The 26928-nt window shown below is 39.9% G+C and overlaps 1 protein-coding gene across 19 annotated transcripts in view; it reads right to left on the bottom strand.

Moving 5' to 3' along the window:
* VPS54 (VPS54 subunit of GARP complex) overlaps positions 1-26928 on the bottom strand; it is a 122580-nt gene that overhangs the window by 33989 nt on the left and 61663 nt on the right. For all 19 annotated transcript variants that reach the window (XR_004971819.1, XR_004971818.1, XR_004971817.1 and 16 more), the window contains 4 exons: positions 26271-26378; positions 23060-23115; positions 20957-21053; positions 11956-12296 (listed from right to left, as the gene is read on the bottom strand). Coding sequence is in view for 14 of the 19 variants with exons in the window: in XM_036334380.1 (XP_036190273.1) it covers positions 11956-12296; positions 20957-21053; positions 23060-23115; positions 26271-26378 (602 nt within the window). In the remaining 5 variants the exon portion in view is untranslated. The remainder of the gene's footprint in view (positions 1-11955; positions 12297-20956; positions 21054-23059; positions 23116-26270; positions 26379-26928) is intronic.

Here is a 26928-nt window from a genome sequence, read left to right as displayed (position 1 = left end):
GGTGCTGGGACTCAGAGAGGCAGAGCCCCTGGGGACAGGACTGAGAGCCGCCATAACTGCTCTCTCCGGCCCACCCTGTTGATCCTGTGCGACCGGCCCCGCCCAAGCCCTGCACACAGGCATTTGCCGGATAGCCTCAGGCAAACGCCAGATTAGCACCTCCCTAGAGGACAGAAGTTCTCTCACTGCTGACACAGCTGATTCTCATAGCCACTTGGCCTGGAGGTCAAACCCTCCCTGGAATTAGCTACAACAATCAAGATTTAACTATAAGACTGCGAACAAAGACCACTAGGGGGTGCACCAAGGAAGCATAACAAAAAGCTATAGTAACTAAGACAATTTTATAGTAACTAAGACAATTTTACTAAATGGTACTGGTGCAAAGACAGACAAATGAACAAAATAGAATCTAGAAACAGATTCACACAAATATGAGTATTTGATTTAAGGCAAGAGTGGCACTATAGAGCAGTGAGCAAGACTATCTTCTCAATAAATGGTGTGAGGTTAGAAATATATCCACACTATAACACAAAAATCAATCCCAGATGGACTGCCAATCTACATGTGAAAGGGAAAGCAACAAAACTTCTAGAAGGTAACATAAGGAAATAGCAAGGCCTTAGGGGAGGAAAAGATTTCTTAAATAGGACATAAAAATTAGCACAAATCACAAAGAAAAAGAACCATAGAATTACATTGAAATTAAAAACTTGTTTTTTTACCAAAGACCCCAGTAAGAGAGTGAAAAGTCAACCTACAGAGTGGTAGAAGATACATGCAATATGCACAACTGCCAAAGGGTTTGTGTTGAGACTACATAAAGAACTCCCAAAAATCAATAAGAAAAGACAAACCAATAGAGGAGTAAAGAAGTGAGTAAAAAAATAGGCATTTTATAAAAGAAGCTATCCAAACAGCTAATGAATATAAGAAAAGCTCTTGAACCAATCATCAGGGAAATAAACATCAAAACGACAATACCTGCAATTATGCCCACCAGAATGGCTAACATGTAAAAGACTGACAAACCAAGAGTTAATGAAGATGTAGTGACAGGAACTCTTCCACACTACTGAGGGGATTGTAACTGATTAAAATAATTTTGGGAAACTGGCATTTGCTAAATTGACCATTCACATATTTTATTCATTCCCAGGTATATAGTCAACAGAAACACATGTACACCAAAAACATCTACAAGCCCGGTTGGTGTGGCTCAGTGGTTGAGTGTTGACCCATTAACCAAGAGGTCACCAGTTCTATTCCTGGTCAGGGCACATTGTGAGCTCGAGCCCGGATTGTGAGCTCGATTTCCTGTGAGGCACCGATTGATGTTTCTCTATCATCAATATTTCTACCTCTTTTTCCCTCTCCCTTCTCTCTCTAAAAAAATAAAATAAAATAAAAACATATTAAAGAAACAAAGTATCTGCAAGAATGTTCACAGTAATCAAAATGGAAATATCCAAAATTTCATCACCAGTAGAAAGAATAAATACCTTATAGTCAGAAAATGAAATCTTGGTACACAAATAAAAATAAATTACCGTTACATGCAAGAACTTAGAAAAATAGAGGGCTCTTTCCCCCTCCCCACACAGGAGTCCATTCTGTGGGACTCTTTCTCCCTCCCCACATGGGAGTCTGTACTTGTTCTTCAATAAAATGTCCACCTTTGCTATAAAAACAAAAAGAACTTAGAGTTGATAATGTTCTATTTCTTAACCTGGGTGGTGATTACACCAGTGTATTCACTTTGTGATAATTGAGCTGAACACTTACAATGGTGCACTGTCCTATATGTGCATTATACTCCAATTAAAAAGCTAAAACAAAAAAAGGAGGGCACTAACCCTTTGCCCTCTCCTTCCTGCTGCTAGGGATGCAGATGAAATGATGAAAGCTGGAGCAGGCAAGATGGCGGCTGGCAGGACAGCAGTGAGGGAGAGGGTGTGAGTGAGGGAGTGAAAAGGGTGTGTGTGGACATGTGTGGTGTGTGTGTGTGTGTGCGCGCGAGGGGCAGTTAGATCTTGCAGGAGTATCAGGGGCTGGCAGAACAGGCTTTCATGGACAGGGAGCCCCTGCTACGGTTGTGGGCACTCCCCGGGCTGTGGGACTCGGGTATGGAGCCCACACCATCTTGAAGGGGAGAGTGGCCTCCACTAGGAATCCAGCCTCACCACCATCCAGACTGGCCTTGGACACTGCCTGGGACCCTGCAGCCACTCCAGCCAAAATCATGTTGCCTCGCCCAAAGATCTGCAGACCCCAGGACATCCACCAACAAGGACGCACAGCTCCCTCAGCAGAAACCGCCAACTTGATCCTTCTCAGCTGCTGGCTTCTGTTCACCACAGTCGCACCACTCCAGCACATGGGCCCCGTGAGCCCACTGACCTGTCAGAGGGCTCCTGGGACCCTCTGTGAGCGGCCGCTGGCTGCGCGCCTCTCCAACCAAAGATGCACGGCTCCCCCAACAGAAACCGTGCCTTCCCCCTCCCCAGCTGCTGGTTTCTGGTCACCGTGGTTGCACTGCTCCAGCATGGGGCCCTGCAAGCCCACTGCCCTGGAAGAGGGCTCCTGGGACTGCTCGGCTGCGCCTCTCCAATTAAGGGCACATGGCTCCCTCAGTAGATTCCTTGACTTCCCCCTCCCGGCTTCTGGACACCTCAGTGAGCTACTAAGGGCTCGTCTACCCGGACAAGGTTGTGCTGTTTCAGCAACAGACTCCAAGATTCCCGCATCCCCAGCTGTTGTTTCCTGGACCCCCTGATGATTCAGAGTGAAATCACCCTGGCCAGAGTCCCACTGCCTCATTTGCAGACTATGGGATAGCTGCCTCCCACTGTCACGGGCTCCGGGAACCTTGCAGCAATTTGCAAAGTGATGCTACCCCAGCAAAAGTCACACAACACCAGCCAGAGCCTCAGGCCCCCAACCCCTTCCTCCCAGGCTGTGGACACCAGGATCTCACAGTGAGCACACGCCAGTTGCCGGAAGCCGGTCCATCCTTGCTGCTTGACACAGTTGCTGCAGGGAAGAAACATCTGCACAACATATGTTTCAAGGGATCTGGCGTATATGGCATATTGTTCTTAATATATTTGCTCCCCTTCTTAGCGCTATGTGTTTTAACCAAGGTCACCTCTCCGAAAAAGGTTGTTTCCCCAGGTGGGGATTTTTCCCTGGAGTTAGGGATTAACAGGACTAAGAAAGGGAATAAAACCCCTTAACTAAGTGCTAGGCTGGTAATTAATCACTTTAACTACAAACAATCACCCTTAAGCTACATAATCTTTACTTAGGATAATCTCCTTCAGTTACTTCCTTGTAGCTTAACAGAACAATACAGTAGTGACCTTGGAATGGAGATAACAAACGCCCTAACCTTTGGAATAGAATGGGTAGGATTAAAATCAACTGGTATAAATACAGATGTAACAGGAGAATAAAGACAGAACCTGGCTGGAGAACCTGGCTACGCTGATGATCTGAACGCTGCCTCTGTGTCCTTCCTTCTTCGCCGACTCCATCCACATCTTTGGGAACCCCTGGACCTGCTGGAGCTGGACCCCAACAGCCAGTGAGACCACAGCCAACCTTTTCCACAAGAGCAGGAACCACGAGTACATCCACAACAGCTTGCATGATGAGGCCAGGGGTGAGTCACATTGTCAGACAACCCATGACGAGACTTCATCCACAAATGAGAAACAAACATTCAAGACCCAACTACATCAGGAGAAGCCAAACAGTTCAAGTAGGGGGCTCCATTAGAACATCAAGCTCAGGAGATCTGAGAGACTGTACCACTGGGTCCCAAAATTACTAACTACATAGGCCAGTGATGGCAAACCTACGACAAGTGTGTCAGAGGTGACATGCGAGCTCATTTTTTTGGTTGATTTTTCTTTGTTAAATGGCATTAAAATATATAAAATAAATATCAAAAATATAAATCTTTGTTTTACTATAGTTGCAAATATCAAAAAATTTCTATATGTGACATGGCACCAGAGTTAAGTTAGGGTTTTTCAAAATGCTGACATGCCGAGCTCAAAAGGTTCGCCATCACTGACATAGGCCCACCCCCAAAAGAACCTGGGTAGCAAAGGAGTTGGATCTAAGACACAGAAACAATTAAAATGTTACAGTAAAAATGGGAAGACAAAGACACAATTTCCAAAGAAAAGAAATACAGAAATCACCAGAAAAGGATTTCAAAGAAATGGAGGCAAGTAATTTGTCAGAGAAAGAATTCAGAGTAATAGTTATAAGGATGCTCTAATGTCTGGATAACAAATATACACAACTCATTGAGAATTATAAAGAGCTAAAAAAGAATTTCACCAACATGAAAAGGAATCAAGAGAAAATGAAGAATGATATAGCTGCAATAAAGAATACAAGGAAGGCTTCAATAGTGCCACAATCTTTTGCAGCAAGGATTCAGAATCTGGAGAAGGGGCTACACACAAATGGATATACTAGATAAGAAATATAAATTTGCAAGGCATTGGAGGAACCAGGCGGAGGCCCTTCTCTAGTGGAATGGCTTTCTGAATCTCCGGACCCATGGCTTTTTATTTACTAGAATACACATTTGCCCTTTAGCAAACCAAACAGACATATCAAAGCTAAGGTTTGGTAAACAGTAAAAGATTATCAGATTAGGAGATTGCCTTCAGCCACCATTGTCTTGACAGAATAATTGATGCATAGCTTTTAGCCCTTGCTGAAGCCCCAAGGTCCACCAGCCTTCTGGTGGACTTCTCACATTAATTATGCTAACTACTTGTTGGTCTTTGCCTCTAGCACAACAGTAAACTAGAAGAAGCTGAGGACCGCATCAGTGAGAAAGAAGACAAGGTAGGAAAAAATATCCTAGCAGAATAGCAACTGGAAAAAAATCTTAAAAAGCAGGAGGAGAGCCTAAGGGAGCTTAGGGACAACATGAAACAAAACAACATCCATATAACAGGGGTGCCAGAAGAAGAGAAAGCTGAGCAAGGAATAGAAAACCTGTTTGAAGAAATAATGACAGAAAACTTCCCTGATTTTGGGAAGAAATAAGTCAAACAAGTCCAAGAGGCACACACAGTCCCAAACAAGATGAACCCAAAAAGACCAACATCAAGACACATCATAATTAAATTGGCAAACATGAATGACAAAGTAAGTATCGTAAGGCTACCAGAAAGAGACAGAAAGTTACCGACAGTGGACCTCCCATTAGAATATCAATTGATTTCTCAACAGAAACACATCAGGCCAGAAGAGAATGGAATGAAATATACAAAGTGATGAAAAGCAAGAAAATGAATCCAAGAATACTATACCCAGCAAGGCTATCATTTAAAATTGAAGGTGAAATCAGGAGCTTTACAGACAAAAAAAGGCTAAGGGAGTTCATTACCACCAAGCCAGCAATGCAAGAAATGCTAAAGGAACTGCTGTAAAAAGAAACAATAGAAAGGGAAGAAGGAACACAGGTATAAAGTTTAAAAATGGCTACAAACAAGTACCTATCAATAATAAACTGAAATGTAAATGAATTAAATGCTCCAATCAAAAGACATAGGGTAGCTGAATGGATAAGAAAACATGACCCATATATTTGCTGTCTACAAGAGACCCACTTCAGAACAAAGGACTCTCACTGACTGATAGTGAAGGGATGGAAAAAAAATTTTCAGGCAAATGGAAATGAAAAAAAAAAAAGCTGGGATAGCAATATTTATATCTACCAAATAGACCTTAAAGTGAAAGCCACAACAAGAGATAAGGAAGGCCATTTCATAATACTTAAAGGGAGCAATTCAACAACAGGATATAACTCTGGTAAATATATATGCACCCAATACAGGAGCACCCAAATACATAAAAAAAACTTCTGGAAGATATCAAGGGAGAGATCGGCAGCAATTCAATCAATCATTGTAGGGGACCTTAATACCCCATTGTCACCACTGGATAAATCCTCTAAACAAGAAATCAGCAAAGAAACAGCAATGCTAAATGACTCACTGGATCAGATGGAATTAATTGACATCTTCAGAACATTTCATACCAAAGCAACGGATTATACATTCTTCTCAAGTGCACACAGGACATTTTCAAAGATAGACCACATATTGGGACACAGGCAAAGCCTCTTTAATTTTAAGAAGATAGAAATGCTATCAAGCATCTTCTCAGATCACAATGGCATAAAATTAGAAATCCACTACAATAAAACCAATGGAAAAAAATCAAGCACTTGGAGGCTAAATAGCATGCTATTAAAAAATGATTGGGCCCTAACCAGTTTGGCTCAGTGGATGGAGTGTCTGCCTGCAGACTCAAAGGTCCCAGGTTCGATTCCGGTCAAGGGCATGTACCTTGGTTGCAGGCACATCCCCACTAGGGAGTGTGCAGGAGACAGCTGATCAAAGTTTCTCTCTCATCAATGTTTCTAACTCTCTATCCCTTTCCCTTCCTCTCTGTAAAAAATCAATAAAATGTATTTTTTTTAAAAAACAAAAAAACCCAAAAACAATGATTGGGTTACCAAAGAGATCAAAGAAATAAGAAGCATCTTGGAAACAAATGACAATAAAAACACAACAAAGGAAGAATAAAAAAAACCTGAATAGGCCAATAACTACCAATGAAATTGAAGCAGTAATCAAAAATCTATGGGACACAGTGAAAGTAATCCTGAGAGGGAAGTTCATAGCTCTACAGGCCTACCTCAAAAAAAAAAACACACAAAAAAATGGTAATAAATTATCTAACCCTGCAACGTAAAGAGTTAGAAAGAGAGCAACAAGAAAAGGCCAGCCCAAACCGGTTTGGCTCAGTCAATAGAGCATCAGCCTGCGGACTGAAGGGTCCCAGGTTCGATTCCGGTCAAGGGCATGTACCTTGGTTGCAGGCACATCCCCAGGAGCGGGTGTGCAGGAGGCAGCTGGTTGATGTTTCTCTCTCATTGATGTTTCTAACTCTCTATCCCTCTCCCTTCCTCTCTGTAAAAAAATCAATAAAATAATTTAAAAAAAAAAAAAAAAAAAAAAAAAAAAAAAAAAAAAAAAAAAAAAAGAAAAGGCCAGAGTACGCAGAAGAAAGGAAATAAAAAAGATCAGAGCAACAATATAAACAATATAGAGACCAAAAAGCAATACAAAAGATCAATAAAACCCAGAGCTGGTTCTTTGAAAGGATAAACAAGACTGATGAACCTCTAGCTAGGCTCACCAAGAAACAAAGAGAGAGGACTCAAACAAAATCAGAAATGAAAGAGGTAACAACTGATCCCACAGACATACAAAGGATTATTAAAAAAAATACTAGAGCCGAAACCAGTTTGGCTCAGTGGATAGAGCGTCGGCTTGCGGACTGAAAGGTCCCAGGTTCGATTCCAGTCAAGGGCATGTACCTGGGTTGCGGGCACATCCCCAGTAGGAGATGTGCAGGAGGCAGATGATCGATGTTTCTCTCTCATCAATGTTTCTAACTCTCTATCTCCCTCCCTTCCTCTCTGTAAAAAATCAATAAAATATATTTTTTTAAAAAATACTATAAACAGCTCTACTCCAACAAACTGGACAACCTAGATGAAAAGGACATATTCCTAGAAAAATACAAGCTTCCATAACTCAATCAGGAAGAATAAAAAAACCTGAATAGGCCAATAACTACCAATGAAATTGAAGCAGTAATCAAAAATTATCCAGCAAACAAAAGCCCGGGGGAAGACAGCTTCACAGGGGAGTTTTACCAAACATTCAAAGAACTAAAACCTATCCTCCTCAGACTATTGCAAAAAATTCAAGAGGAAGGAACACTTCCAAGCTCATTCTATGAAGCCAGCATTACCCTAACCCCAAAACCAGATAAAGACACCACAAAGAAAGAGAATTACAGGCCAATATCCCTCATGAACATAGATGCTAAAATCCTCAACAAAATTCTAGCAAACAGGATGCAGACATTACATTGGAAAGATCATACACCATGACCAAGTGGGATTTATTCCAGGATGCAAGGCTGGTACAATATCTGCAAATCAATAAATGTGATACCTCACATGAACAAATTGAGAGACAAAAATCACATAATCATATCAATTGATGCAGAAAAAACATTTGACAAAATCCAACACCCTTTCTTGATAAAAACCCTCAGCAAAGTGGGAATAGAGGAATCATACCTCAACATAATAAAAGCCTTATATGACAAACCTACAGCCAACATCATACTCAATGGGCAAAAACTAAAACCATTTTACCTAAGAACAGGAACAAGACAGGGATGCCCACTTTCTTTCTGTTTGTTTTTTTTTTTAATATATTTTTTATTGATTTTTTACAGAGAGGAAGGGAGAGAGGTAGAGAGTTAGAAACATCGATGAGAGAGAAACATCGATCAGCTGCCTCCTGCCAATCTCCTACTGGGGATATGCCCGCAACCCAGGTACATGCCCTTGACCGGAATCGAACCTGGGACCTTTCAGTCCGCAGGCCGACGCGCTATCCACTGAGCCAAACCGGTTTCGGCAGGGATGCCCACTTTCACCACTTCTGTTTGACATAGTACTAGAAGTGCTAGCCATAGCGATCAGATAAGAAAAAATAAAAGGTATCCAAAATGGAAAAGAAGAAGTAAAACTGTCATTATTCGCAGATGACATGATATTATACATAGAAAACCCTAAAGACTCCATAAAAAAACTACCAGATTTAACAAATGAATTTGGTAATGTAGCAGGATATAAAATTAACGCCCAGAAATCTATGGCTTTTTATACACCAATAATGAACTCACAGAAAGAGAAACTCGAAAAAAAAATCCCATTTACCATTATACCAAAAAAAATTAAGATACCTAAGAATAAACTTAAGTAAGGAGGTAAAAGAACTATACGTAGAAAACTATAGGACACTGAAAAAAGAGATAGAGAAGACATAAACAAATGGAAAAATATACAGTGCCCATGGATTGGTAGAATCAACAGCATTAAAATGTCCATACTACGCAAAACAATCTATAGATTCAATGCAAATCCCATTAAAATACCAATGGCATATTTCAAGACCTAGAACAAACTCTCCAAAAATTCATCTGGAATAAAAAAAAAAAAAAGACCCCGAATAGCCACAGCAATTCTGAGAAAGAAGAACAAAGTTGGCGGGATCACAATACCAGGTATCAAGCTATATTACAAAGTCACTGTTCTCAAACTGCCTGGTACTAGACAAAAACAGACATATAGACCAATGGAACCAAACAGAGAACCCAGAAATTGACCCAAGCCATATGCTCAATTAATATTTGACAAAGGAGGCAAGAGCATACAATGGAGTCAAGACAGCCTCTTCAATAAAAGGTATTGGGAGAATTGGACAGATACATGCAAAAAAATGAAACTAGACCACCAACTTATATCATTCACAAAAATAAACTCAAAATAGATAAAGGACTTAAACATAAGATGGGAAACCATAAAAATATTAGAAGAATCCATAAGCAGCAAAATATCAGACATATGTCATAGCAATAGCTTTACTGACATAGCTCCTAGGACAATGGAAACTAAGGAGAAAATAAACAAGTGGGACTACATCAAAATAAAAGGCTTTTGCACAGCAAAAGAAATCATCAACAAAACAACAGAGAGCCCACTGCATGGCAGAACATATTTGCCAATGTTATCTCTAATAAGGGTTTAATCTCCAACATTTATAGGGAACTCATACAACTTAACAAAAAGAAGATAAACAATCCAACCAAAAAATGGGCAAAGGACCTAAATAGATACTTTTCGAAAGAGGACATATGAAAACATGCTCAAAGTCACTAATCATCCAAGATACGCAAATCAACACGACAATGCGGTACCATCTCACACCTGTCAGAATGGCTATCATCAACAAATCAACAAACGACAAGTGCTGGAGAGGATGTGGAGAAAAAGGAACCCTGGTGCACTGCTGGTGGGAATGCAGTCTGGTGCAGCGACTGTGGAGAACAGTATGGTGTTTCCTCAAAAAATTAAAAATGGAACTCCCATTTGACCCAGTGATCACACTTCTAGGAATATATTCCAAGAAACCAGAAACACCAATCAGAAAGGATATATCACCCCTATGTTCAAAGCAGCACAATTTACAATAGCTAAGATTTGGAAACAGCCTAAGTGCCCATCAGCAAATGAGTAAATTAAAAAACTGTGGGACATTTACACAATGGGATACTACGCTGCTGTAAAAAAGAAGGAACTCTTGCCATTTGCAACAGCACGGATGGACCTGGAGAGCATTATGCTAAGTGAAATATGCCAGTCGGAGAATGATAAATATCACATGATCTCACTCATTTGTGGAATATAATGAACAACATAAACTAATGAACTAAAACAGATTCAGAGACATAGAAGCATTGAACAGACCATCAAACCTCAGAGGGAAGGCAGGGGTGTGGGGGAGTTTGGGTGGTGAGAGATCAACCAAAGACTTGTATGCATGCATGTAAACATAACCCATGAACACAGACAGTAGGGGGATGAGAGTGTGTGCTGGGGTGGGGTGGGGAGGGTGGGAACGTCCACGGAAAGGTCAATGGGGGAAAAAGGAGACATATGTAATACTTTAAACAATAAAAAATTAAATTTAAAAACAACAACAACAACAAAAAACCTGGAGCAGCCTCCTTATACAAAGATAGATGCTATGCAATTAAGATAGGAGAGCTGCCTTTTCAGCTCTGGACCACTTACCTCTGAATTGTTACATGAGAGGACCATAATGCTATATTGCTTAAGCTATAGAGGTTTTTACATCTCTTTTAATAGCAGTTTTAGACTGTAACCTAACCAGTAAATGTGAAACTATTAGACTGAACACAGAAAGAAAATGTTTTTATTAATATGTAGTTCAGAGGTTTTTTTGGGTTTTCTTTTTGGTGGGGAATGGAGGTGATATAGTTGACTTTATGCTGTAAATGCAAGCTCCTGAGCCATAAGCTGACTTATGTGAAAATGAACAGAAGTTCTGAGTTCTTATGATTCTTAACAATAATTAAATCTAAACTATATTCTTGGACCAGAAAGACTTTATTGGCTTTGTTTATTTTCATTCTTTCTATATTCTAGATTATTGGGACAATTGGTGAATTCTTAATACAGTTTACTGATTAGATGGTAATAATGTATCACTGTTTCCTTGATTTTAATTGGTATACTGTGGTTATTTAAAGGGAGTGGTATTGTATTTAGGGAATATACACTGAAGTATTTGGGGATAGTGGGACATCAAGTCTGCAACCTATTGTCAAATGATTCAGAAAAAATATTACCATGAGACAAAGAAGGAAAGGGGAAGAGAGAAGGAGAGAGAAAAAGGAAGGGTGGGAGAAACGGCAATATGGTAACCTGTTAACAACTGGGAAATCAAAGTGAAGGATATATGAAAGTCTTTAGTACTACTTTGGCAACTTTTCTGTAAATATGAAATTATTTCAAAATAATTTTTAAAAAGTAATGTTTAAAAAGACTTGGAAATTCACGTGTTTGAAAAATCAAAAACTAAATCAAACAGATTTTTACTACATACAAAATACAGGGGTGACATAGAAGAAAAGAAAAATAGGTAATACTGATCTGAGTTTCAGGACAAGTTCTGTCACTACTGACTTTAAGTCATCTAAGCTCTTTGAAATGAAGGCATTTACTTAAATGGTTCCTTTCTAGCCTTAAACTTCTCCAATTCTCGATTGCTTCCAAAGCTCTCCTCCTAACTACCTTCCATACATTTCCCATAAAATACCTGTTTCATAAAATTGATTTTTGTTAAAATAAATTCCAAGACCAAAGTTTATATGGTTTTTCAGTAAACTGAATAATCAACCTATTGAAACCATTAATAAGATGACTCAAAATCTTGTTTAGTTGGCAGCAGTTACCATACTCACATAATGTCCACACCTCCTGGAATAGCTGATGATGATGTCTGCTCTTTGCTGGATGAAGAATCAGTAGTACATTCTGGTTCAGATACTGAATCACTGCTGCAGGGCTCACTATTTGGAGATGCATTTCTTTGAGAGGTAGTGTCACTTGTTATAGGTGTTAATTCACTCTCACTGAATGCATCACTTATAAATATGTCTTCGTGGATTAAATATGCCACCTCTGTGTCCAGTGAATTATCCTTTGCAGCATTCTTCTGTTGCAAAATATCCTCCATTTCTCTAGTTCTTTGGTTTTTGTCAAGAACTGAGAGAACAACATTGTGAATGATATTTAACGTTGCCTATAAGAAAACAGGATACATTTTTAAAGGCTTTAAAATATCTTGCACCTAAAGTTCCTAAAAGTATATTCTGTGTATGAACATTTTATAAATGAGTCAAGGTCATGTATGTAAGAATTTCTACTAATCTTTTATTTTATTACACTGTAAAGGTGACTTGTGAAAAAGAACTGCTCAAGAGAAATGGGTTACCTAAAGCTTAAATAAAACTTCAGTATTTTAGTTGAGTTTGTAAATTAAAATCTCCCCAAAATACTGCAGATTTCTCTAACCTCTTAGATAGGTTACACTAAATATAACTTGCTTGTAAGAAATCATATTCAGGGGAGAACCAAGATGGCGGCATAGGTTAACGCCGGAGTTTGCTGCCTTGAACAACTACTTCAAAAGTGAAACTAAAAGATGGAACGGACATCACCCAGAACCACAGGAACGCTGGCTGAGTGGAAGTCCTACAACTAGGAGGAAAGAGAAACCCATACGGACACTCAGAGGAGGCGCAGTGCTGAAGTCAAATTCTGAGGTGCGGAGTGCGCGGAGCGGGCTGGCGGCGGAGGGCGCAGTTGGCGTTTTCAATCGGGAGGGAGTCTCAGACTCTGAGCTCCAGATACGGGCGAGTCTTTAGGGACCCAGACTCAAACGGGAGAAGCGGGACTGTCTGGCTTCCGTCAGAGGGAGTGCAGCTTTCTCTCTGAGGTTTGCAGCGGTTGCTGGGACTCAGAGAGGCAGAGCCCCTGGGGACAGGACTGAGAGCAGCCATAACTGCTCTCTCCGGCCCACCCTGTTGATCCTGTGCGACCCGCCCCGCCCAAGCCCTGCACAGAGGCATTTGCCGGATAGCCTCAGGCAAAGGCTAGATTAGCACCTCCCTAGAGGACAGAAGTTCTCTCACTGCAGACACAGCTGATTCTCACAGCCACTTGGCCTGGAGGTCAAACCCTCCCTGGTATTAGCTACAACAATCAAGGCTTAACTACAAGACTGCGCACAAAGACCACTAGGGGGTGCACCAAGAAAGCATAACAAAATGCGGAGACAAAGAAACAGGACAAAATTGTCAATGGAAGATATAGAGTTCAGAACCACACTTTTAAGGTCTCTCAAGAACTGTTTAGAAGCCGCCGATAAAACTTAATGAGATCTACAAGAAAACTAATGAGACCCTCGATGTTATGATGGGGAACCAACTAGAAATTAAGCATACACGGACTGAAATAACGAATATTATACAGACTCCCGACAGCAGACCAGAGGAGCTCAAGAATCACGTCAATGATTTGAAATGCGAGGAAGCAAAAAACACCCAACCGGAGGGGCGGAATGAAAAAAGAATCCAAAAATGCGAGGATAGTGTAAGGAGCCTCTGGGACAGCTTCAAGCGTACCAACATCAGAATTATAGGGGTGCCAGAAGATGAGAGAGAGCAAGATATCGAAAACCTATTTGAAGAAATAATGACAGAAAACTTCCCCCACCTGGTGAAAGAAATGGACTTACAGGTCCAAGAAGCGCGGAGAACCCCAAACAAAAGGAATCCAAAGAGGACCACACCAAGACACATCATAATTAAAATGCTAAGAGCAAAAGACAAAGAGAGAATCTTAAAAGCAGCAAGAGAAAGAAACTCAGTTACCTACAAGGGAATACCCATACGACTGTCAGCTGATTTCTCAACAGAAACTTTGCAGGCCAGAAGGGAGTGGCAAGAAATATTCAAAGTGATGAATACCAAGAACCTACAACCAAGATTACTTTATCCAGCAAAGCTATCATTCAGAACGGAAGGTCAGATAAAGAGCTTCACAGATAAGGAAAAGCTAAAGGAGTTCATCACCACCAAACCAGGATTATACGAAATGCTGAAAGGTATCCTTTAAGAAGAGGAAGAGGAAGAAAAAGGTAAAGATACAAATTATGAACAACAAATATGCATCTATCAACAAGTGAATCTAAGAATCAAGTGAATAAATAATCTGGTGATCATAATAGAATCAGGGACATAGAAAGGGAATGGACTGACTATTCTTGGGGGGGAAAAGGGTGTGGGAGACGCGGAAAGAGACTGGACAAAAATCGTGCACCTATGGAAGAGGACAGTGGGTGGGGAGTGAGGGCGGAGGGTGGGGCAGGAACTGGGAGGAGGGGAGTTATGGGGGGGAAAAAGAGGAACAAATGTAATAATCTGAACAATAAAGATTTCATTAAAAAAAATCAATAAAATATATTTAAAAAAAAAACAAAAAACAAAAAACATCTGATTAAAAAATGGTCAGACTTCCACACCTGATGAACAGCTTCAAACTACATCAAATCACCAGAAACTCTGCAGGTCAGAGGGAGTGGCAAGAAATATTTAAAGTGATGAAAAATAAGGACCTACAACAGAGATTACTTAGCAAAGCTATCATTTAGAATTAAAGGTCAGATAAAGAGCTTCCCAGACAAGAAAAAGCTAAAGGAATTCATCACCACCTAACCAATATTACATGAAATATTAAAAGGTGAAGAAGAAGGAAGAAGAAGGAGAAAGAAGGAGGAAGAAGGAGGAGGAGGAAGAGAAGGAGGAGGAGGAGAAGAAGGAGGAGGAGGAGCAGCAGCAAAGAAAATATTTCTCCAAAGATATTAAAAATAGTAATAAGCACATAAAAAGGTCAACATCACTTAATCATTAGAAAAATGAAAATCAAACCAAAATGAAGTACAACCTTACACCCGTTATGATGTCTACTATCAAAAAAAGAAAAAGCAACAAGTGTTGGCAAGAATGTGGAGAAATTAAAATCATTATGCACTACTGGTGGGAATATAAAACTGCAGCTGTTATGAAAAACAACATGGAAGTTCCTCGAAAAATCAGAAAAAGAATTGTCATATAATCCAACAATTCCACTTCTGAACATATACCAAAAGAACTGAAAGCAGCTATGAGATATTTGTTCATATTGTGAAGCATTATTCACAATAGCAAAATGTGGAAGCAACTCAAGTGTCCACTGACAGAAGAAGGAATGAACAAAATGTGGTACATACTATATATATATCCCACGTTCAAAGGATGTTAAATCGCGTTGTTTACCCATATCTTCAGAAAAAAATCACTTCTACTGTCATGTTCAGCAACCTGCTTCCCTATTTATAATGGTCTGGCCCTCTAGCAACTTCACGAAATTATAGCTAATCTGCCTACAAACATCAGGTGGTCATAATAATCTGGCCACTCAGTGTATATATTTAAATGGGATGTTATTTAACCTTAGAAATGAATGAAATTTTGACACATGCCACAATGAATGAACCTTGAGAACATTAAGCTAAATGAAACAAACCAATCTCAAAAGAAAAATACTGTATATTTAGCCCTGGCCGGTGTGGCTCAATGGCTGGAGCATCGACTCCCGCACCAAAGAGTTGCAGGTTCAATTCTCAGTCAAGGGCACATACCTAGGTTGTGGGTTCACTCCCCACCCCCGGTTGGGGCACATATGAGAGGCAACAAGTTGATGTGTCTCTCTCACATCAATGTCTCTCTCTCTCCCTCCCTTCTGCTCTCTCTGAAAAGCAATGGAAAATACCCTAATGTGAGGATTAACAACAAAAAAATACTATATAATTACACTTATATGAAGTACCTACAGCAGTCAAACTCAGAGAGGCAGAAAGTAAATGGTGGTTGCCAGGAGATGGAAGGAGGAAAAGGTAAGTAATTGTTTATTTTATTTTATTTTTTAGCTAGAGGCCCGGTGCACAAATTCATGCACGGGTGGGGTCCCTAGGCCTGGCCAGCAATCGGGGCTAATTGGGGCCATCTTGCCTAGTCAGGATCAGGGCCAATGGGGACCAGCCAGCCGGGGAGGGATCACGGGAGGTTGGCCAGCCAGCGGGGGAGGGACCATGGGAGTGCTCCAGGGTGTGTCCGGCCCTCTCGCCCAGTCCCAATCAGCGGGACCCCAGCAGCAAGCTAACCTACTGGTTGGAGCGTCTGCCCCCTGGTGGTCAGTGCATGTCATAGCAACTGGTCGAGCTGTCGACCAATCAGTCAGACACTTAGCAAATTATGCTTTTATTATATAGGATATGTTTTTATTGATTTCAGAGAGAAAAAGGGAGAGAAAGAAATAGAAACATCAATGATGAGAGAAAATCATTGATTGGATAACTCCTGCATGCCCCCTATGCGAATGGAGCCCACATCCTGGGCATGTGCCCTGATCTGGAATAGAACCACAACCTCCTGGTTCATAGGTCGACACTCAACCACTGACCCACAAAGGCTGGGCAAGTTATTGTTTTAATACTACAGAGTTTCAGTTTTTTTAGATGAAAAGTTCTGTAGATGGATGGTGATGATAATAGCAAAACAATGTGAATGCCACTAAACTGTACAATTAAAAATGGTTAAGGGAGAACCAAGATGGCGGTGTAGGTAAACACCTTACTCGCTGACTCCGACAACCACATCAAAATTACAACTAAAATGCAGAGAACCATCATCCAGAACCACTTGAAAACTAGCTGAATAGAAGTCCTACAACTAGAGAAGTGAAGAAGGAAGCACGCTGAGACTGGTAGGACAGGCAGAGGCACTGACCAGGCTGGACCGGCACCCATGTGTGCAGTTTTTTTAATCAGGAGGGAAATGCCCTCTGTGGAGGCCCCCCGTGAGGAGCAAGGGGTCCCATGCCCACACTAGACCCCCAACCCAGGCTCCCAAAGCTAGAAAATGAAGTCCCCAAAACTAAGGGCTGTCAAAACCAGCGGGGATTGTGGTTGAGTGACATGGAGGCTGCTGGAGACCCAGATGTTCCTCTTAAAGGGCCGGCACATAAACTAAACTTACAAGGTCCTACTTCCTCTGAGCTCTAGTGCCAATGTGAAGCCCCGGGGCACCAGACACTTATGAATAGGAATTGGATTATCTGGCATCAAGGCAGGAACTCGAGAGTGGCTTTCTCCCAGATGGAGGTGCTCACAGGGGTCATTATTCCTATGCTGGGACCTCCCCTTTTGCAGGGCTAATTGGCAGCCATTTCTGTTTGCTCCACCCTGGTGATTCCCTGAGACCCCACCCCATCCAATTTGCAGCCCCACCCATGCTCTTTGCAGCAGCTTTTGCATATGAATGGCCTGTCCTTGCTCAGGCTTCAGACTTTGCTAAAATCTCTCAAACAAGCTGTAGCTGGGTCAAGGAGCCCCAAATCTATCAATAAAAGGCCTAAGACCTGGCACTAGTACCAGCCTGCCTTGCTTTACAACTAAGCCTTGCCTGGGCACTTCCAAGCCCGATACAAATAGGAGGAATCTGCAGATCTCTCTGTAGCTCCTGCTGGGTGGCCCCAGGCAGTGGCTGACTTTGCACCTCCTTGGAGACTCAAGAGCTAGTGCACCCAGTGGTCATCATCAGACCATATCAGATTACAGCTCTACATATCTATAAGTGACCACTCAAGGGGCAGACTCAGTGAACACCAAAGTCCCACTGAAGCCAGTCCTGCTCTATAGGGGTGTCTCCTGCACAGCAGTTCTTGCACTGTAGTCGTAGCTGGTCTTCACAGTCAATTGGCCTAGAGGTCAATTGCTCCCAGTGACACCAACAGCAATCAAGTCTCAACTACAACAAGACTGTGCACACAGCCCACAAAGGGGGGCACCTAGAGTGCCCAGCTCAGGTGACTGGGGAGGCTAAGCCACTAGGCCCTATAGGACACCTACTACACAAGGCCACTCTACCTACTCAAGGAGACATAGCAGCTCTACCAATACATACAAACAAATACAGGGAAGCAGGCAAAATGTGGACACAAAGAAACATGTCACAAATGAAAGAAATGAAAGAAAGCAAACTACTGGATATAGAATTCAAAACCATGGTTATAAGGTTACTCAAGAATCTTCATGAGACCGTCAGGGATTTGGTGAGATTTTCAAGGATCTTAGTGAGAATGCCAATTCTATGCAATGTGAAAATCCTCCATATCCAGACATGCAATAACAGAAGTGATGTCATGGTGGGAATATAAGGAAAAGTGAAAACATGACCTAGTTATTGATCAATCCACAGATACAGGTTTCCTATCTCTGTCAACAGGTGGGATCAACATTTTGGTAGGAGTCTAAATTAGGTATAGTGAATAACATTTTATTCAACTTTTACCACTCTGGAGAGCTTATGCATGTGACTTAGCAATACTCAAATGTCAGCAATGTAAAGTCATGTCATAGATAAGTCCCTAAGTCCCTAAGACCATTTTAACATGATACTCAGGAGATGCCAGAATGTTAACCAGTACATATAACATAATACTGATCCTATCTAATAAAAGAGAAACATGGTAATTAGCATACGACCGCTACCCTTCCCATTGGCTAATCAGTGAGACATGCAAATTAACTGCCAGCCAAGATGGCGGCCGGCAGCCAGGCAGCTTGAAACTAACATGAGGCTTGCTTGCTTCAGTGATGGAGGACTCCAACGTTCCCCACCTGCCTTGCCGGCCTCTGAGCTTGCAGTTTAAGAAACATTATAACAAATATAGAAGCTAAACAAAACCCCAGAAACCTGCTTTCAGCGAGCCCAGGATCTCAGAGCTGGAGTTATACAGTGTTTCGATTATAGAACCAAAACAAACCAGATACCTTCTTTCAGCAGCAGAGGCCTCAGAGCTGGAGCCAGAGCTAAAGCTGGCCCAGAATAAAAAAGAAAAAAAGGAGGAGTTGGGAGCTTCAGTCGGCCTGAAAACAGCCCTCAGCCCCTCATCCAGACTGGCCAGGCACCCCAGTGGGGACCCCCACCCTGAAGGGTGTGTGACCAGCTGCAAACAGCCATCATCCCCTCACCCAGGCTGGCCAGGCACCCCAGTGGGGACCCCCACCCTGATCCAGGACACCCTTCAGGGCAAACCAGCCAGGCCCACCCATTCACCAGGCCTCTATCCTATATAGTAAAAGGGTAATATGCCTCTCAGCACCGGGATCAGTGGAGCCACGAGGCCTCCCGGCACCGGGATCAGCGTGACAGGGGGCAGCGCCCAAACCCCCTGATGGCCCTGCGGCTCTGTGTGACAGGGGGCGGGGCCACAACCTCCCTATCTGCCCTGCTCTGTTCGGGACAGGGGAAGGCGCCCCAACCCCCTGATCAGCCCTGCTCTGTGCCTGATAGGGGGGAGCTCCCCAACCCCCTGATCTCCCTGCGGCTCTGTGTGTGACAGGGTGCGGCGCCTCAATCCCCTGATCGGCCCTGCTCTGTGTGTGACAGGGTGCGGCGTCCCAACCCCCACCCCCCACAGGCCCTGCTCTGTGTGTGATGGGGTAGAGCCATAACCTCCCCATCGGCCCTGCCCTGAGTGTGAGAGTGGCGGCGCCCCAACCCCCTGATCCGCCCTGCCCTGAGTGTGACAGGGGCCGGTGCCCCAACTCCCCTATCAGCCCTACTCTGTGAGTGACAGGGGGGAGCTCCTCAACCCCCTGATTGGCCCTGTGCATGACAGGGGGTTGCTCCCCAACCCCAATTGACCCTGCTCTGTGTGTGACAGGATACGGAGCCCCAACCCCCCTGATGGGCCCTGCTCTGTGCGTGACAGGGGGCAGCGCCCCAACCCCCTGATTGGCCCTGCTCTGTGCGTGATAGGGGGTGGCGCCGCAACCTCCCCATCAACCCTGCCTTGAGTGTGACAGGGAACGGTGCCCCAACCCCCCAATCGGCCCTACCCTGAGTGTGACTGAGGGTGGCATCGCAACCTCCCAATCTGCCCTGCTCTGTGCATGACAGGGGAAGGCACCCTAACTCCCCAATCAGCCCTGCTCTGAGCCTGACCAGGGGCTGCACCTAGGGATTGGGCCTGCCCTCTGCCACCCAGCAGCAGGCCTAAGCCAGCAGGTCGTTATCTCCCGAGGGGTCCCAGATTGCGAGAGGGCACAGGCCGGGCTGAGGGACCCCCCCTCCCCCCGAGTACACAAATTTTTGTGCACCGGGCCTCTAGTATATGATAATTAAAAGAGTATCTCATTTCATAAATAGCCTACTATACTCAGTAATTCCTAATGACTTTCTCTTATTAAAATACAATCCCAAACAAAATGTATTAGAGTCTGTGACATCTTTTCTTCCCCAAAACGCTGTGTGGTATGTGTTCTTTTCCTTATATTTAATGGCCTAAAAGTAAGTGGTTTGACTAAAGAGACAAAATAATTAAATGTAATACATGATCCTTAATTGGATCCCAGATTGAAAAATGAAATAAAAACCTGCAACAAAGGACATTAATAAAGCAATTTAAATATGAAATATGTTTAAAAATGCCATCATCAACACTAAATTTCTAGAAAAATTAAGTGATTTAGGAGAGATTTTTGAATTTTATACAACATTGGACCTCTAGATAATCTAGAGATTCAGGCCTCATAAAATCAGAAAATATTACTGTATAACATTTAATGCCAAGCAAGCTTATTTCTTTTTAATATCAAATAAATCATCCAAATTATAAAAGGTACCAAAATACTCTGCAACACTTCAAATCTTATTTAAAAACAGGACTTAGAAAAATTACTAAAACAAAGAAATTGTGTTTTGTTCTAGTTTGATTCTATATATATTTATAAATCTAGAAAGTTGACTTAATTTTAGGGATATTTTGGATAAACTGATACTCATATAAGCTTACCTTAACTCTCTGTAGGAAAACTGTAAACTTAAAGAAAATATCCTTTAGCAGATCAAACCACTGAGGAAAATTCAACATTCTCATCTGATCTGCGAGCCTACAAAAAAAAAAAAAAGAAATCAAACAAAAATAATGATTGTCTTTGGGCCAAATGATATATGAAATAAACGTACAAATTAAAGGAAACTATACTAAATACTAGTATAGTTTTTATACTAGTATACTAAATACTATCTAGTAACATAAGAATTATGTAATTTCATCTAGATACCTTATATCAAAAAATTGAGTTTGGGTCAATTACCAACCAACTCCTGCTTGGTTAAATATTTTTAAGACTAACCTAGTCAAGTATACTGACTTATGAATCTTACAAAATAATTCCATGTGAGCATGATTCGTGACCATTGGGTGAAAAGCCAGAGAGAGATAAACCAATTTTTGTTTAAGGTAGAGAAGAAATATTCTGAAGTAAGTAAAAATAGGAATATAACATCTCCCTTAATAACTTAATAACCTATTTTTCTAATTACAAGCTAAAAAGTACTTTTCCATATATGGCATGGTGGCTAAGAGCATGAGCTCTGGGGCCCACAATGCCTTGGATCAAGCTCCAGCCCTGCCATTTACTAGCTGTATGACTTTGGACAAGTGACTTAATCCCTGCATGCTCTCATTTTCTCACCTTAACATGGGTGAAAGTAACAGAACTTACCTTGTATGATTGCTATGAATATTAACTGAGTTAATAAGAAGTACATAGAATAATTCATGGTGCATAAAAAGTTCTATGTATTAACCAGTATGGTATCAGTATACATATATATGAATCATTATATATCATATTAGTATAATATATAATAGTATAGCCAATATTTTATAGCTGACAACAATCAATAACTTCAAGATAAAAAGTTAATGCAAAATAGTGCCATAAAAATATTTTATAGTATTACAATGACATTACTCTAAATTTTTAATGAATGCTGCTGCAGCTAAGAGTTTATTTTCCAAAGATACTCCTATACTTGAGATACAGGAAGTTCTCTATTTGAGGAAATATCCGAGGGAAGAAAAAAATTAAAAATAACTGACTCTCCATTTCTATAGGGCTTTTAAAAGAGTCCCAATAACTTAACTTTTCTAACTACTGCACTAGTGATTCCTGCAGTATTAGGGATGCTTCAACTAACTCTGAAACTGAGTTTTCACTAGGTAATGGTATGTAAATTAAAACTCCACATCTTCATTCTATGAGTCTGACCTAGAGGAGTTTCACATTTGTCCATATTGTTAGTCATATTTTAGGCCAGTCAATAAAGTTTATATATCTATTTGAATGAGAAATTCAGTCATAAAATATTTATCACTATTCTCAAAATAAAAGAATTAGGATTACAATGGTGAAAATAAAGTTATAGATATGGGCAATTCAAAATCATGTACTCAACTTTTCAAAGCCAATTAGAAGCTGGGTTTTAATTATTTGGGCTACTAATTTAAATTTCACACTGATATCCTCTGAAATGGATTATCTTCAATTTCCCCCCTCCGTATCTACATTGTATTCTCTCTAACCTCTTTCTGCCATGGGAGGCTGATCTGCTGGGCTTGGTCAATGAGGAACCTTTACAAAAGATTGGAAGGAAGAGCCCTGGCCAATGTAAGTCAGTTGACTGGGCGTAGTGCTGGGCACTGAAAGATTGCAGGTTTGATTCCTGGTCAGGGCACAGGCCCAGGTTGTGGGCTCAATCCCCTTTAGTGAGTGTGCAGGAGACAGCTGATCAATGTTTTGCTCTCACATGGATGTTTCTCTCCCTCTCTCTCTCCCTTACTTTCTCTCTCTTAAAAAAAAACAAACCCAAAACAATCAATAAAAATTGTTTAAAAAGACAGGAAGGAGAAAAGGTGCTCATAACTCCATCTCCTCTCCTTGAGGTGTTTACCTCCAGATGACTGCCTCCCTCCAGTGAAGACAATTTCAACTACTGAATGTCTTTTTTCCCCCTACCACTACATATCTTTCTCCTTCTGAATTCTATTAACTGCTCTCTTCCCTTAATAGAATTCAGAAGGAATTCTGTGACTGATATTTATACTTACTTCGTAACAGCATCTGTGTCTAGTTCTTCTATTTGTGAAACTTTATTAATCACACACTGCAAAATTTAAGAAAAAAATGTGATTAATGTGAATTCTAAGTACTGTATATTTAAAAGGGCTTCAATGGGTAGAAATGAAAAAAATTTAAAAAGTGTTACTTTGAAAATACATCTTAAAATTAAATGAAAGTAAAAAGGCCTCAATGATTCTGATAATTATCTTACCAGACTCCTCTTGTGTCTCTTATACATACCTCAAGGTGTTTAAAAAACTTCAGCATTACCATTACCCTATTAAATAATTATTCCAGGGTAGCTTAAACTGTATTAATTAAAATCTCCTACTATTTAAAACTATTCAAAACATAAAAGAACACGGAATTATAATACTTAGGAACAAGATATAAACCCCATACTAAAACCCCAAATAAAATATGACAAATTTCTGTATGCTGATTTCGTATCCCACTATTTTAGTGAATTTCTTTATTAATTCTATTATCTTTTAGTTGGATTCTTTAGGGTTTTCTATATATAGTATCATGTCATCTGCAAATAGTGACAGTTTTACTTCTTCTTTTCCAATTTGGAGCCTTTTATTTATTTTTCTTGTCTGATTGCTGTGGCAAGGGCTTCCAGTATTATGTTGTAATAGTGGTGAGAGTGGGCATCCTCGTCTTATTCCTGATCTTAGAGGAAAAGCTTTTAGCTTTTCACCATTAGGTATGATGTTAGCTGTATGCTTGTCATTTAGAGCCTTTACCAAGTTGAGGTAAGATCTTTCTATACCCACTTTGTTGAGAGTTATCATAAATGGATGTGGAATTTTGTCAAATGCTTTTTCTGCATCTATTGAGATAATCATAGGATTTTTATCCTTGGTTTTGTTGATGTGATGAATCACGTTGTTTTTTGGATGTTGAACCACACTTGTATCCCTGGTATAAATCCTATTTGACCATGTAGTATAATCCTTTAACGTACTGTTGAATTCAGTTTGCTAGTATTCTGCTGACAATTTTGTTCATCAGTAATGTCAATAGATGAATGGCTAAAGATGTGTGACACACACACATGTAGTATTGTATATTGTGTATATATACACTCACACACTGGAATATTATGCGGCAATAAAAAAGAATGAAATCTTGCCATTTGCAAGAACATGGATGGATCTAGAGGGTATTGTGCTAAGTGAAATAACACAAATATGGTATACTTTCACTTATGTGTGGAATCTAAAAACAACAACAAATGAACAAACGAAACAACAATAGATTTATAGAAACAGAGACTAAAGGGATGATTACCAGAAGTGAGTAGATGGGCGAAAAGGGGAAAGGAATACAGTCTGTAATATTGTGATAAGTTTGCACAGGGAAGATGATTACTATAATTAGTGGGGTGATCACATTTAAGATATAAAAATGTTGAAACTAATATAACCAATATAATATTGTTTACCAACTAGAATTAAGTTTTAAAAAATGTAATTCCAAAAGAAATTTATTTTGGAAGCTACATTTTCTTTTTCTTTTTTAAAATATATTTTTATTGATTTCCGAGAGGAAGGGGGAGAAAGAATCATTGATCAACTGCCTCTTGCACACTCGCCACTGGGGATCTAGCTCGCAACCCAGGCATGTGCCCTTGACCGGAATTGAACCTGGGACCCTTAGGTCCCCAGGCCGATACTCTATCCACTGAGCCAAACCAGCTAGGGCGGAAGTTACATATTCTTGCAATACATGCAACAGTTTAAAGTTGAAAAAAAAATGCTTAGACTTCAAGAGAAGTTTGGGAATTAAAACAGCAGTTTAAAAAACTTATTTAAAAGCATAGTATTCTTACAGAAAATTGTACAAATTATGTTTATTGCTCAATATTTTTTCACAATGGAATACACCTGTGTAACCAGAACTCAGATCATGAAACTGAACACTGTCAGTAAGCCATTCTCCTGCTCCCCTCCAAGTAACTGTTTCCTCCCAAAAGTCACTCCTATCCTGATTCCTAAAACAATAGATGTTTGAATCAAGTGAGTGGAATCATATAGTGTATATTCCTTGGTGTCTAGTTTATTTGGCTACACATTATGTATGTGATATTCATGCACATTGTTGTATGTAATTTATTCATTCTCATTGGTGTATAGTATTCAATTATATAAATATACCACAATTCTATTTATCTTTTCTACTGATGACAGAATTTTTTTCCATTTTTTTAATATAAATAGTGCTACAATGAAATTCTTATTGTGTCTTCGGTGAGCTTATGTATGCATTTTTGTCAGGTAAATACTTTGAAGTAGAACTGCTGAGTTGTAAGTGTATATTTAGCACTAGCAGATAGTGCCAACAATTTTTTAAAGTGGTTTTAACTATTTTAAAATAGTGTTTCAGCCAGTGTTTGAAAGAGGTAAAAGATGGAGTGACTATAACTTTTTACTTGATTTAAACATTAAAAACTTGGTATTGTACATTCAACTTCATGATGGTCAATTAAGCCTAGTAAACACATTTTAAATTGTTTTTTTTCTTTATACAGAAAAACTGAAGTTCAATAAATAAGATTTCTCTGAGTAAAAAAAGCCAAAACAGAGATCAGGAAAGACTAAAAAAACACACATGGATTTCAGTTTACAATTATGATTTCTTAGAGATCAAATGTAAGATGAAATGAACATTTATCTACTGCTGGTGACAGTATATATTGTTAATTTTAAAAAATTTAAAAATTGGTCACTTTCTGACCAATAATTCCACTTTTAGAAATCAGTTGTAAGGAAACAGTCTTATATAAAACCAAACAAACAAAAAATTGTATACCACAGACACTTGTCACAATGTTCTTAACAGCACCAACCTGAAAACAACTTAAATATGTAGCATAAAGAAAATGTTAAGTTTAACATAATATTGATGAAATTTTATACAATCACTAAAAATCTAACTGAAATGTATGAACAAATAAAAATATATATAGGATGATAATAATGAAAACCATCAGTAACAATTTATACTTGTAAATATTATTAAATTATAATATTTTAGCTGATAGGGCTATGTTTTACTTTTCTACATTTTCAGCTTTTAAATAAATGAAAAAATATTACTATTATACTATATATACTATTTCTAGGATCATGTAAAAACAAACTTCACAAAAGATTCTAGAATAAAATATATCAAATAAAAATGTATAGTTACCTGTTTAATGATATTCTTTGCCGTAATAATCATTTCTTCACTATAGATTTCTAAAAAATTAAGTTTTCTTTGTTTTAAAAGTCCAAATACAAGAGATACTAGTCTTTCCTATCAAAATAAAAGAAGAGTGTGTAACTTCACACTTTAAATACCAAATAATCTTAGAGATAGAAATATTAAACACCAAGGGTTTTATTTTTAGATGCTCAGAAACCTATACTACACATGGTATTTTTTAGAAGCCTGGAAAGAAACAAACAAAAAAACCCTTCTACTGCAATCTGGTCATCAGATTTTTGGAGTCAGTGTTCTAAAACAGACAAATCCTATTCCATAAGAGTGGATCAAATGAAGCTGGTTTAAGGACAAGACAATACAAAAATGTATTTTAGCCTAGTTTCAAGTAGCTAGAAAATACCTTTCTTAAACCCTGATGACTAACAATACTCCGTGATCCATGTGCTTTTTAAATTAGTGGTCTAGAAGACTGGAATGATGACCTGGACTATCTGTGGAGAATTAACTGCTAACAGGTACAAATAGCTCTTAATTACTTAGACTGCTGTCAGGGCTTTTTGGAACTTTACTAGTTCTTAGCATTAATCAGCATTGAGAAGTTACCACATAAGTAAAGCCTGGATATGATGTATTAGTGTAT

The sequence above is a fragment of the Myotis myotis genome, unplaced genomic scaffold (genome assembly GCF_014108235.1).
Source record: "Myotis myotis isolate mMyoMyo1 unplaced genomic scaffold, mMyoMyo1.p scaffold_m19_p_14, whole genome shotgun sequence".
Classification (NCBI taxonomy): Eukaryota; Metazoa; Chordata; class Mammalia; order Chiroptera; family Vespertilionidae; genus Myotis; species Myotis myotis.
Note: the sequence above shows the minus strand (reverse complement) of the source record. Positions and strands in the feature narration are given on the sequence as shown.